This window comes from Lepidothrix coronata, unplaced genomic scaffold (genome assembly GCF_001604755.1).
Source record: "Lepidothrix coronata isolate B3197 unplaced genomic scaffold, Lepidothrix_coronata-1.0 Scaffold174, whole genome shotgun sequence".
NCBI classification, from domain to species: Eukaryota; Metazoa; Chordata; class Aves; order Passeriformes; family Pipridae; genus Lepidothrix; species Lepidothrix coronata.
The window spans coordinates 1,558,336-1,571,468 of NW_016690354.1; the positions used below are offsets into that span (position 1 = coordinate 1,558,336).

General features: G+C 40.0%; 1 protein-coding gene across 2 annotated transcripts in view; it reads left to right on the forward strand.

The window, feature by feature from the left end:
- Positions 1-12,726, forward strand: part of TULP3 (tubby like protein 3) — a 35,934-nt gene extending 23,208 nt beyond the window's left edge. For both annotated transcript variants that reach the window (XM_017830150.1, XM_017830151.1), the window contains 7 exons: positions 1,754-1,884; positions 3,659-3,856; positions 4,353-4,465; positions 4,861-4,975; positions 6,863-6,961; positions 9,064-9,235; positions 10,571-12,726. In XM_017830150.1, coding sequence (XP_017685639.1) covers positions 1,754-1,884; positions 3,659-3,856; positions 4,353-4,465; positions 4,861-4,975; positions 6,863-6,961; positions 9,064-9,235; positions 10,571-10,704 — 962 coding nt within the window. In that variant the 3' untranslated portion in view covers positions 10,705-12,726. The remainder of the gene's footprint in view (positions 1-1,753; positions 1,885-3,658; positions 3,857-4,352; positions 4,466-4,860; positions 4,976-6,862; positions 6,962-9,063; positions 9,236-10,570) is intronic.
- The last annotated feature ends 407 nt before the right edge of the window (positions 12,727-13,133 follow it).

The following is a 13,133-nucleotide window of genomic DNA, read 5'->3' on the forward strand; positions in this document are numbered from 1 at the left end:
AAGCACACACCTCTCCGATGGAAAACCCAGTAGATCCCGGCTGGAGTCACGAGGCAGTGGCGGTGCAAGGCCGGTGGTCAGGCCTCACCAGGACGAAAGAACCAGAAAGACTGGCTCCCAGGCTTTTCCTCCAGAAATGCCCGGACGCAGCCTCTGTCTGTCCCGCCGAGAGAACTTAGCCATCTGACCTCTCCTCCCTAAGAGCAGCCACTACCCCCAAAATCTCAAACTCCAACCTTTGAATGGGCCATTAGCTAGGAATGCAACTCTGCTGGCTATCTCTTTTGTAAAGCTAATAACCTCCCCTTCCCCCTTCCCCTTCCAAACTCCGTTTTTCTTACAGTGAAGCAGGGAAAGAAAAATTCACCTCTCAGATTTATAACCTATAACATAGTTATATCCCATTAAGTAGTTTCCTAGTGGAGTGTCAAGCTCTGTCTGCCAAGTATCTTAAGTTGCTGCCAGTACTACAGGAAGCCTTTTTTTGTTGTATGCAGCCTAACCACTTTGCAGCAAAATATTGGCTAGCATTTAATATAATACCCAGCTTGTTTTTGTTTTGCAGAGCTTGTCTCCCAGAATGCTTTCAATACACTTTATGTATTGAGATACTACTGTATATAGTACTCCCATCCAGTTGTCAGATGCCACAGCTGCTTACCTATGGATAGCAACATTTCACAAGAGTTAGGAAAGGAAGCAGAAGAGAATATCCAGTAACTTCAAGGAAAACTAGTGGAGGTAGAATATAAACAGTGAATTTTGAAATTGGCTGGAGTACTAGGGTTAACGCCTTTCCTCTTCCCAAACGTCCTTTGGGAAGTTTACTGACAGGTTGTTAAGACTAGATTTTTCTGTTTTATCTGAGACTTCCAGCAGTGCTCCTTCTATGCAGTGCCATGTTGGAGCACTGTTATAACACTGTCTCTCAGAAAATAAGTCAGCTTAGCAGACTGAATGTGTTCATTTTCTGTAATGCTTTATGTGCTTTTCCATTCTACAGCCAAATTAAATAATGGAATAAAAGAACAAAATGGTGCAGTTCCAAGTGGAAGGAAACACCAGTGATATGTACAGAAGCTCTTTATAAATGCTGTAATAAATCCAGAGTTATTTTAGTTATATACCTACAGTCAACTCTATGTAACTGTGCTTAGGTTAAGATTTAATTAATAAGTCCTGGAACTACTTAGTTTGTGCTTCTATTTTAAAAATCAATTTGTTAATATTGTTCATGAGACCTGAGTTATATTGGTACTGATGTAAGAACAGGAGGGGCTGTTACTGAAAAATTAATATACTCCATTTCAGTGTGTATAAGACTAAGGGGAAATGATAAAGGATGTAAACTGTACAGAGTCTAATTTACAGGATAGGTGTCAGCATATTGATCTGGATTTCCTTTTTTTTTATTGTTCTTAAGACATGAAGGATTTCTTTGCATGAAAGTAGGCAAAATCAATTCAATGACAACATGTACTAAAGCAATATGTTACATCATGTAATATCATGTGAAATATGTATTGTTAAAGGCCTGACAGCTGCTCAATCATCTGCACAGTGACAGCTGCAAAATGTCACTATGGATTTGAATTACAAGGCTCAGGAAGCAATATAGCACATGAAGAAAATCAACAGTTGAAACAACAGAAATTAATTAAAAGAGTGAATAGCTATACAAGAGTCATATATGAATTAGTGCTGCCACGAACCTTCTTTCAGAGATTTCATGCTTGATCTTGTATTTTGACAGGAATTTCAGACAGTCTGAATTTTGATGAGGAGGACACAGAAGAGGAAGAAGCTAGTAAAAAACCAGCATCTCATTCACCACACCCTGAATCTGAGAGGCCTAGTTCTGCATCCAGTGAGAAATCTTTTGCAGTAAGTGTCTTGAAATCCATTTCTAATAAGTGCTGGGCACATGCTTGGTTTTAGTACTAACCCCTTGATCAGTGGGTTAAAATACAGTAGTCGCAGCTATGGCAACCAGCATATTAATCCCTGAAAGCAGAGGAAGGTAATGATTGTTAGGCTATCTGACTGAAGGGCTATTGAGTTAAACACAAAGACCTAGCAGTGATCAAAGGAACAATAATGGGTGGAGAATCCCAAATTCTGCTCTAATCAGTGAAGATGGGAACACAGTGAATCAGCACTATGACCCTCAAAGGAGACAGATTAGGCCATTGTCTCTGGTGCAAAATCCACCAAAATGACTCAGACAAGCTCTGAAATGCAATGCAAACTTAAAAGGGATCATTTCCTGAAGGATTGTAGCATTTATTGTTGGATGCAAGGGGGAACAGAATTTTGGGATTGAACAGAGTGGTAGGATTGGACAAACTTTTTATGGAGTGTTTAGGGAAAGGAACTTAAGAGGGAAAAGAGAGGTGTCAAGGTGGATCAGGGAGTAATAAGCATGGGAAAACAGGGATTAAAGGGTGTAAAAGGCATCAGATGCATGTAAACAGCTGCAAGACAATGTGCTTGTCTGCCCAAGTCTTGTGCCTGATTATGACAGTGTGTCCCACTATCTTCTAAGATTCCATTTCTAACTATTTCTTGTGTGTGTGTGTGAGGTATATATACATACATATGTTGACAAATTATATGCTGTACTAGCCAGTGAGTTGGAAGAGACCAGCATGAGGAAGACCCAGGGTCTGAGCTAACTCAGACCAGATAAAGGCCATAGGGTTTGGTCATGAATGCTGGACACCCTTGAAAGTCCATGGTACTATTGGAAAGACCTCTTTGAGTATATTTACGAGGTGACTATGTATTTGCTGTGTTACACTAGTGGGGGAGTAGTACAAGTGTTCAGGCTGTCAGATAATTGGGAGACTGGGCTGTGGGTGCAAACCACTGGAAATACGGGGTGGGGGTGCTGGAGGCGGGAGAGGGTGGGAGCCACTAGTGAATTTCAAGTCTTTGTGCATGTGTCTGTGCTTATTGACTCAGGCTTCCTTCTGGCTGTAGCTGGAAACAGGGATAAAGCTGCAACTTCATCTCCAAGGCCCAGTAAAGGAGGAATCTCTTGGGTGCTGCAATTCACAAGATCCAGCTACCTAAAGAAAATATTACTTTAATGACCTGTACTAGATTTTCATTAGAATTTCAATTCCTTTGGTGACCATAACTTGCATCCTCACTGTACACATTGTTCTAAGGCTCTTCCAACATTTAGCTGATATGGTTCCACCAGCAGCTTGCTCCATTTCTGTTACTGTTCTGAACCAACATAATCTCAGTGCTCATTTCAGTCACAGAAATTCCAGCCTGTCTTACTGCAGCATCCATCAGTCCCGCTTTTATCGTACTGCGTTATTTCCCAGAGTCTGAAGTTCTAAAAGCAGAGAGGCTCTTTGCTTAGAATATTTACAGCATCTCACCCTGTCCTCCCCTTCCTAGAAATTCACTTATGTCTGGTTAACAGGTACTTTTCTCCGTTCCCCTTGGAGGGTTAGTCTTTTCTCAGAGTAAAAGTCTTCAGCCATTTTCTTCAGAGAAACACAGGTGGTAGCTTGTTTAACCTTCCTTTCCCCAGTATCTTCTGGGTATGATAACTTGTATTTCAACAAACTTTTATTTTCTTGGGGAATACCAAAGTCTCTAGTCGGATATTAATTTGCTAATATGATGCTTCTTCCCACAGGAAACAGGTGCTTCCTGTAGTCCCTCCCCTCAGGCAGATGCACAGCTGGGAGAAGTAGAGAACTTGGAGGATTTTGCATTACGCCCCGCACCCCGTGGTATTAGTGTCAAGTGTCGAATCACTAGAGATAAGAAGGGAATGGACCGGGGCCTCTTCCCTACTTACTACATGCATCTGGAAAGGGATGACAACAGAAAGGTATTGGAAACAGTACACATTCTTGGCTGTTATACTCCTACCACATAATATTTTTGGTGCAAGGGAGAGCTTCTGGTAAGAAACCAGTAGCTGAGGAAAGCCATCATGTAGTTGAGGATGGCTTATATTTGGCCAGGGCACTAAGAGGGAATTAGCAGGTTTAAAGGCCATAATACAATGAAAAATGAAATTTAAAAAGTATAAAAATGTTAAATGTTAAAAACGAGCAAGAAGACTGAGCTGCTCCAGAAGAAAAGGAGGGAAGACTAGAAAGGACAGTTCTGTTAAATCGAGACTGCTGAGTGAGCTGATTGGAGGAATAGGATTTCAGGTGTGCACTTTGGAAGAGATCAAAATTGTGGAGACTAATATTGACGTGGAACAAAAAGGGGAATGGATATAGCAAATGGAGAGATAACAGTTTGGATAGCAATGCCTAGCAATGCCTGTGCATTCTTATAAAGCACCAGTCTTGATCAAAATTTTGTATTTCCAGACATTCCTTCTTGCAGGGAGAAAAAGAAAGAAGAGCAAAACATCGAATTACCTCATATCAGTTGACCCAACTGATTTATCCCGGAAAGGGGAAAGTTTCATTGGAAAACTCAGGTGAGGATCACTGATGAAAACTATAGACAGGCAAGATAGGATTTTCACTTTATTTGTGTTGTGGTTTTGGCTGGCAGTCTGGTATCGATTCACAGGGAATGAGCTCGCATCGTTCTGCTGAATGTAATCTGTATTCACTTGGGTTGGCAGCCTTCTTCAGCATTACCACTCACTGTGGCAATTCAGAGAAGAAATTTTGTCTAGATGCTTTTCCAGGATAAGTTACAGGCTTAGTTCACTGTGGACACTGCATGGAAGCTCCTTACTGAGCTGGCAATGGGAAGATTCAGATGGCAGGAGATACATGTTTTCGCTGTGCTGTACCAATACCTCCAGAAGAGGACAAAACTTTCCACTGATGCCTCTTTCTCTGTTTCTCCATAACCTGACATTAGGTCAAACCTCATGGGAACTAAATTTACAGTCTATGACCATGGAGTTAACCCAATCAAGGCACAAAGTCTAGTGGAAAAGGCTCATACAAGACAGGAACTTGCAGCTATTTGTTATGTAAGTACTGCCTTTCTCTTTTTGCCCCTTTCTTCTTTGTGCCTGGTTACTGAGGAAATGGGGCTTACAAAATTGTGCTTCTGTCAGCCTCCCCCACTTAACTTTGGAAGCAAGTGACCAATTTCAACCAGATACAACAAAGGGCAGAGGCCTCAAAGATAAGTTCTTGAGAGTTTAATGAAAAAAAAAAAATCAGTGCCAGAAATCTGGGAGGGAGAAAGACCCAAACTAACATCCTGATAACCTTCTTACCTGGCCTGTTGTTCAGTGTGTGGCCAGTCAGTGTACGATTTACATGGAGCCAGCCACAGCATGAACTGCCCCTTGCCCAGCTGGTGTCTGGTGGACACTGAGAAGGAACTGGGAGTATCCTGTGAAGTAGAATTATTTTTTGAAGAATCAAAGGCATTTGAGGATAGGAGAGAGCTGGTATTACTTCTGTAGCAGCTTGTTGTTGATAAGGATGTGGTTCTAGGGAAATCATAGTTTGTTAGCTCTGTCCTAGAGATATTGTCTTTGCAATTTGTGAATCACCTCAGGCAAGGCTTCAGAGTGAGGAGACACTCAAGAACACTCTAGAATTATGTGAGGGTTCTCATGTTACATTGTTTCATGTTCCAGTCCTACAGTTTGAGTAAAATTTGAGATTCTCTACAAAATAATGGCTGCCAAGTGGAAGGATTTATACTTTTCTCACTGGTATGGGAGCAGAAATTTAAAGATGCATTAGCCTACTGGAGCATTATCTTGATTTTTTGTTTTTGCTGTTGATCTCAGTGGCACTTGGGGGGAAAAGAATTGATGTGATAATTGGAGTATTGTCCTGTTTACGGAAATATTACTGGATATTTTCTTTGTATACAGTATTCTTCAATTCCCTACCTAGTTGAATGCAGCAAGGTGTTAAAATGAGCACAGCAGTTAATATTAAGTCAGCTTTTCAAAATTTTGAACTTATCTGCAAGAAGTTTATATATGAATCAAATCAGTACCCTCATTCTTATATGTGCTCTTAGATTTTCTGAAGTGAAATAATAGAGGGTGCAATCGAGAGACCTTTGTCTGTGTCTGCAAAATGCACTAATGTGTTAGAAGAAGCTGTATCACTTCTATCAATCAGTTTGGTACTTCTGAAAGACTCTGGCTTTTTATTTGGTCTTTGGGAATTTTAAAGGTTAGCACTGATATTGTTACTGAACACTTTAAATGGACCATTGGATTTTGACTGACATTATTAAGTGTATGATTTGAGAATACCAGGTCTTTTTTTCTTTGCTTTTTGTACTTGGAGCAGTCTCCTGCAGTACTCTGGAAAAATCTGCTTGACTTGAAGTTTGGATAGATGCTGAATACTTCCCTTTCTGGGTCTGTTCTTAATCATTTACAAAACAGCATGATTTGAGAGAAAATTGTAGGCATTCTCTTGAACACAAATAACAGCACAGAAGAATAATGTTTGTTTATTGTTCAGGAACATTTTAGACTAACTGGTAATATAGAAATAACATAAACTCAGGTCAAAGATATTTGCCTTTTATCATACTTACGGCTTGTTAATGGCAAGATTTCAGCACATTATTGCCTCACATGCAAAAACTTATGCCTGGAAATTGCACTTGTCTGATTTTGTTATAAATGTTTCAGTGGGATAACAGATTGCTCTAAATTAGTTAATACCATATATGTCTTATAATGGTGTTCTCTAAATGGGAGAGAAAGCAGTTCTCAGTGATTAAACACAGTTGGAGTTATTTAACTGCTACTACAGTTGTAGCCAGCAAAACTCTAAGAACTAGTAAAAATGTGGACACAAGTTCAGTTTTGCTGTCTTTACTTCTTTGAGATGTATATCATTTACTGAAAATAATGTCTTTCCTTGTCTTTCAGGAAACCAACATCTTGGGATTCAAGGGTCCCAGAAAAATGTCTGTGATCATTCCAGGAATGAATATGAATCATAAGCGAATTCCAATCCGTCCACGAAATGTGAGTTACGGAGTTTGGTCATGTTTCAGGTTGGAGGAAGAGCTTAAAACTTCCCTGTAGAGGTGTGAGTGTTACTAATAATCAGGGTTTAGAGCAAGGTTGTTAGTAGCCTGGGGTTTAGTAAGTCTCATGGAGAGTAAATACAATGTAGCCTAAATGTGTTGATTAATTGGTTCTTGCCTTTTACCTAATCTGTATCCTTCTGAATAGTGTTTGTATCCTTAGGTGTCCTTTGGTCAGCCTAAATATTATTTACTTATCTGTATGTTGTTGCTCTGGCACTTACAAGCCATCCTCATGGTGGGACCCTGTTATGCTGAGAGCTGGATGAACACAGGGCACACTTGCTTCTCCCAGGAGCTTGCATTCTTGGCCAGGAAATGAATTGCAACCGATAGGTAACAGGTAGATACCGTGGTAGGCTGGTGTAATTGCAAGAGAGTAAATATGTTTTTGATCAGAATGCTGTCAGCTTCTTTGTAGGAGTCACAGAAAAGGAGGATTCTTTAAGAAGAAAGAAGGATGAGAAGGATGAAGTTTTGTCGTGGCTATTTAGTGGGTATTTCTCATACATGTGCTGGACATTATAGCTAAAAGCTTACAGAACTGTATCTGAAGATATATTAAGGTGTATGATAAAAAACATTTGGTTCCCTTAATGTGGGTTTTATGCTTGATGTGATAGAAGAACAAAAGGCAGAAAGAACAGGTGCTAAGACATGGCCAATATTTTAGGCTAGAAAATGGGTTTTATAGCCATGTTGTGAGTAGATATGAGTAGGAGAAGAATGAATTTCTTGATATCAGAATAAAAAATCTTCAAGAATGGAAATTCAGACTCATGAGAGCCTGGAAAAGAGATTTAATTTTGCAAATGGGCAGAAAAATTGTGTCTGTTTGTGAACATTTATTCATTGTCTTTCAATTGGTATTGTCATCTCCCCCATCAGTACAGTAACGATTCCATCGCCCTGCCTTTATTTTTCTCCCCTATTTTCCCAACTGTTTTGCTATCAGACAAGCATACTGACAGTGGACAAGACTGAAACACAAAGCTGTTCTGGAAAGTTGGCAAAGCTTTCAGTGTAGAGGTTTGACTCTGTTTTTATAGTTCCTTTTCTGTAATGCACTGCCACTAAGAAATATTGCCCCCACTTCAAAGGAGGAAAAATTGTGCCTAAATGCACTGTGTTGGTGCCAGTACTCAGTCATTTTTGCATCTTTAAACAGTAAATAAAGATAAATTCAAAGATATAAAGTAACTAAACCGAACAGTAAGTTTCATTTAGATTATCCTCAAAAATCCATTATTGAATCTGTATACAATACTAGCCCTATCAGTCAGACCTAAGCAACAGGTTGTTTTCTGAGCATTTTTTCCTGTTAGTAATTTCAGCTTGGATTTTTTCTCGTAGTATATATTATTTCAGTTTGGATTTTATTTGTTGCAGAACTTTAAAAATTATACGTCATGTTTCACTACAACTTGAACCTCTTTGTAATTAATTGTTTGTCAAATTTAATGGACTGGTTTACTTCCTTTTTGTATTTTCCTTGTTTTGTTTATCTCTCTTTCATATTGTGCATCACTTGTTAGATCCAATAGGATGAGATTTAACCTTACAGCCTGCTGCAGCCTTTGGACTTTGTACTGAATCACCTCAGGGCCTGGCACTATGCAGTTAGTTGTAGATTATTTTATTTTAAAGTTCAGAATGTTAGAAATGTAAGATGGATGCAACAGGATCAGAGAAAGCTTATGAGACTCAGAAGGGATTCCTGTCAGCAGGATGGCAGTCATCTGTGACCTGTGAATTGCTCCCTTTCCTGTACACACACATTTCCTTCTCTCTCATTCTTTTTACTTTTTTGGAATGGAAATACGGTGATAGCCTATTGAGTGGAAAAAATGCTTGGACTGGGAATCTCTGAAAGTATCTTCCTGGTTCTTACAGGAAATTTTCAGTAGGACTGAGTTTAAGTGCTGTCATTGTGTTTCATTAAACAGGGAATGGCCTTCAAGTGACAGTGCATACACGAGAGGCAATACTCAAAAGCAGAGCAATTCCAAATTGATAAATGTATTTCTTTCTTCTGAACAGGAACACGAGGGTCTGCTGTCAAAATGGCAAAACAAAAATTTGGAGAACCTCATTGAGTTGCACAACAAGGCTCCAGTCTGGAATGATGATACCCAGTCCTATGTTTTGAACTTCCATGGGAGAGTCACTCAGGCCTCAGTGAAGAACTTTCAGATTGTCCATGACAATGACCGTAAGAATCTGATGGAGAGTGTGTGGGACTTATTTGAACAGGGAGAACCCAATTAATTTCATGAGGGTTGGGAGGAATAGGACACGCTTCCTGGAGAAGGGAAACTGGGTGAAGGAATTTAGCTCAGGATTACTGGGGACTTGCAAGCTGTTGAGAAAATTATGTAAGGCCTCCTTCTTTCTGGGGTGGGTGCAGACACTGCTCTCCATTGCTGCAGCAAAGGAGGGTGCAAATGCAAACTTCCTGAAGAGAAGGAAAAGGATTAATACAGCACTTTCAGCCTAGCAAAAGAGTGGTTTGAGCTTTGGATCTGAGAAGAAAAGTAATCTCTAGAACAGCACACTAACTCTAGAGAACAGATTTCAAGGCCACTCCGGTGGGAAAGGATGGAAACACCAACCAAATATATTTGGGACTGCCAGACGAGTGGGTTTTTGTTTGTGGTTGGGATTTTGGTTTGTGGTGGTGTTACGACCCGCCCCAGGAAAAGGGGAGAGGGGGGGTAACTCAGGTTTTTATCAATAATTCCCTTGGGGTGGATTAAAGTGAAACGACACTAAATAATCGGTGTCTGAAAACATACTGGCAAGGTTTATTTTAACAATTCTGTATCAACAGGCATGCTAGCAGTTTGGGTGCTGTCGTACAACAGTGTGACACAGAGATAACCTTTGGGGGGGGGAGAACATGCATAGGGGAGAGAAAGGCAGGATAAGAGCAAGGGAGAGTAAGAGAAAGAAAAGCTGAGAGTGGACAGATGTCTATAGTCACCGCCCACGGGGTCCAGTGATGCTTCCATGTCTGTCAGTTGAAGTGGCGGCCTTGATCTGCTGGGGGTGAAGGAGGGAAGCCCCCATACTCCAAGAAGTTATGAGTTATATCCATGGTTAGTGTCACGGGCCGTGCCTCGAGCCTCCAACATCTCCTAGGTCTGTGTGCTGAGTTTTTGTGTCTCGCCTGGTTCCCGCCTTTCAAGATTAGCAGAGGGAGGGACCTGATTGCTCATCAGATGTATCAATAGTCAAAAGCCTGCAAGCTCAGCTCAGTACTTCACACCTTCAGCACTGGAGGGAGGGAGGGGCCCGACTGCTCATCAGAGGTATCATGCAGGTCAAAAGGCTGCAAAAAGTCTCTTAGAATGCATAAATCATTAACCATTTCAGTCTCTGACAGGTGGTTTTTTGGGTTGTTTGTGTTTGGTTGGATTTTGGTTTTGTTGTTTTTTTTTTTGTTTTTTTTTTGGTTTGGAGTTTTTTGTTTATTTGATTTTTGTTTTTTTTTCCTTTTCACTTCACTGTGAAGTTGTTCATCTCTGAATCTTTCTTTTCTCCCCAGCTGACTACATTGTGATGCAGTTTGGTCGTGTAGCAGAAGATGTGTTCACTCTGGACTATAATTATCCCCTCTGTGCTCTTCAGGCCTTTGCTATTGGACTCTCCAGCTTTGACAGTAAATTGGTCTGTGAATAAGACAACAGACTTGAAACATGGAACTCACTCGCATGCTTGCATCTTGTAGGAGTTCCAGGTGTAGTAATGAAGAGCATATTGGAAGGGAAATGGAGGACAGACTTCTACAGGCTTATTAGAAAGCACATTCCAGCCCTCAGAGCACTGCGAGTGTTGGCAGTAGACCATCTTGGGAGCAGTCTCTGTATGTACTGTGGAAGAACAAGAAATATAGGTGATGGTTTTGTCATTGGTGTTGATTCTGCTTTCAGAATCTTCGTTTACAGATGCTGCATGACAGTGGGCTAAGCCCACTAATTGGAACTCCTTGCATCTAGGATAGAAAAATAATGGCTAAGTGTTCCTATCCCTTGAAACTTCCTTAAAGCCTGGAAGATGATGCTACTCATGAGTTTCTGATCAGATGAATTCAGAAAAAATGGAACATCTGGAATAAGACATTGGCTCTAATACAACACTTTTACTCTGTGAGATGATTCTCTGTTAAGGCTGATAATCCATTTCCCTTTCAGTATTCTAATTGCTCTCTATCTCCCTTGACAGTCTTTTTACCAAATAAAGAACAATCAAATCTCAAACACTGCCTTTTCAGATGGTGATATTGTATTCATTGCTGCTTCTGTTAAAATGAGACTGAATAGATGATAGAATCTGACTGAATTTGACAGAAGGTAGTACTGTAACAATATACAGTACTGTTCCTGAAAAGCAGTGTTGTGATTGAATTCTGTTGTTCATAAAATTTGCTACATTTCTAGGAATAGGTTTGTGACCAATTTCATTTTTTTAATATGAGATTATCTCAAGTCATGACATATTAAAGTAGATTTTGTATAAATAATTTTAACCTGACTATAAGAAGGAGTTTCCTCAAAAAGAGATTACAGGTATTTTCAAAGGCATCAGTAAGTTTAAAGGAATTGTATCATAAGGCTTTGCAATGTGTCCTTCGAGTGTTCCATTTTTAATACTGGATGTACAATATGGAGTCTGTAGGTCACAGCATGGAACACCTCTTGATTCATACGGCCTTAACTCATCAGAGTGGATTGCTGCACAGTGTGACATGGAGGCCTCATAGTGTACACACCTGCTGCCTACTGAAGCAGAGAACAATCTTGCAACAATCCCATCTTGGAATCCTATCTTGCCTGTTTCACGGCCATTACACATATTCATAATGGTCCTGGAAAAGACCATCTTTCTATTGAGACAAGAATTAGTTGTTCTCCAGCTTTGGGTATTGTCCTCGTCAGCAGACTAACTCTGTTTTAAGCTGCAAAGAGCAGACACATTGCTTTTGGTCTCTGGAGTCTTTGCAGTGGTGAATATCACTCACTCTTTCAAATTAACAAAATTTTGTGGAGACGTTTTCTGATATTGCCAGAAAAAATAATTATGGTAATCATGTGTAAACTCTGTATTTAACTGTAACTTATGAATTGATGCTGAGAAGTCCATCTCAGGTATCTCTCAGATGACCATTCTGCATTAGCTGGTGAGCCATTGTCTTGAGATGATCTCATCAGAAAAGCAGTCAGTGAAGAGAACTTGAATCCTGATGGATCTCTTTTGTGCCTTTGTGTACTTCCTGCTCATCAGGCTGGGGACCAGACCTGGCAGTGCTTTCCAGTTGTGCTCTTCTGAGGTCTTGGCTGACGGTTCTGCATTCCTGCTACGAGTCCAGAAAAATGACATCCATTTGTGTACCTGTCTGATTATTTTTCTGACTGGGAATGTGTGAAGGAAACTGCCTTGTGTTATTTTGGGATGACCTGAAGGTAGAATGCTAATTTCCAATTCAATATGATTTTCTGTGTCCTCAGAAGGCCACGGTAACATCCCTTTACTCAATTAGGCCTGTCAGAAGTGGCTCTTCTAGCTATTTGTTGACATCAATGATCCTGTCAGGGGCTCTCAGTCAAATTATACAGACAGATGAACAGATTCAGTGCTCTTTATCAGATACTGTTTTACATTAATTGTATTTATAACTTTTATATCTAAATGAAAATAAACTAATTTATATATTGAAAAATCCTTAATTCTAAATGAGTTTTTTGGGGGGTTGGGTTTTTTTTTAATTCATTTTATTTTTTGTAGGATTTTGCTGTCACCTGTAGATTTTCTTTGTTCCTTCTGTATGAGATACTACCTCAGTTTCTTCCCATCTTCTTGAATCTCATCTCTCTTCTTACTCACTCTTTTCCTTTGTAATTCTCAGTTCTCTTTCTTTGTAGTGTTTGGTTTTTTTCCAAACACTTAGAAGTCTGGGAATAAATGTAAGGTTAGTCTCTCTAATACTTCCCTCCCCTGTTACCAGGTCTTCCCCTAAAGTTCTTGGTTTCCATTTGATTCTCTCTCTAAGCTAGTTCCACTTCTCTGCCCCATGTTTTTAATGTTTTTCCCAGTGTCCAGTTAAAGCATTT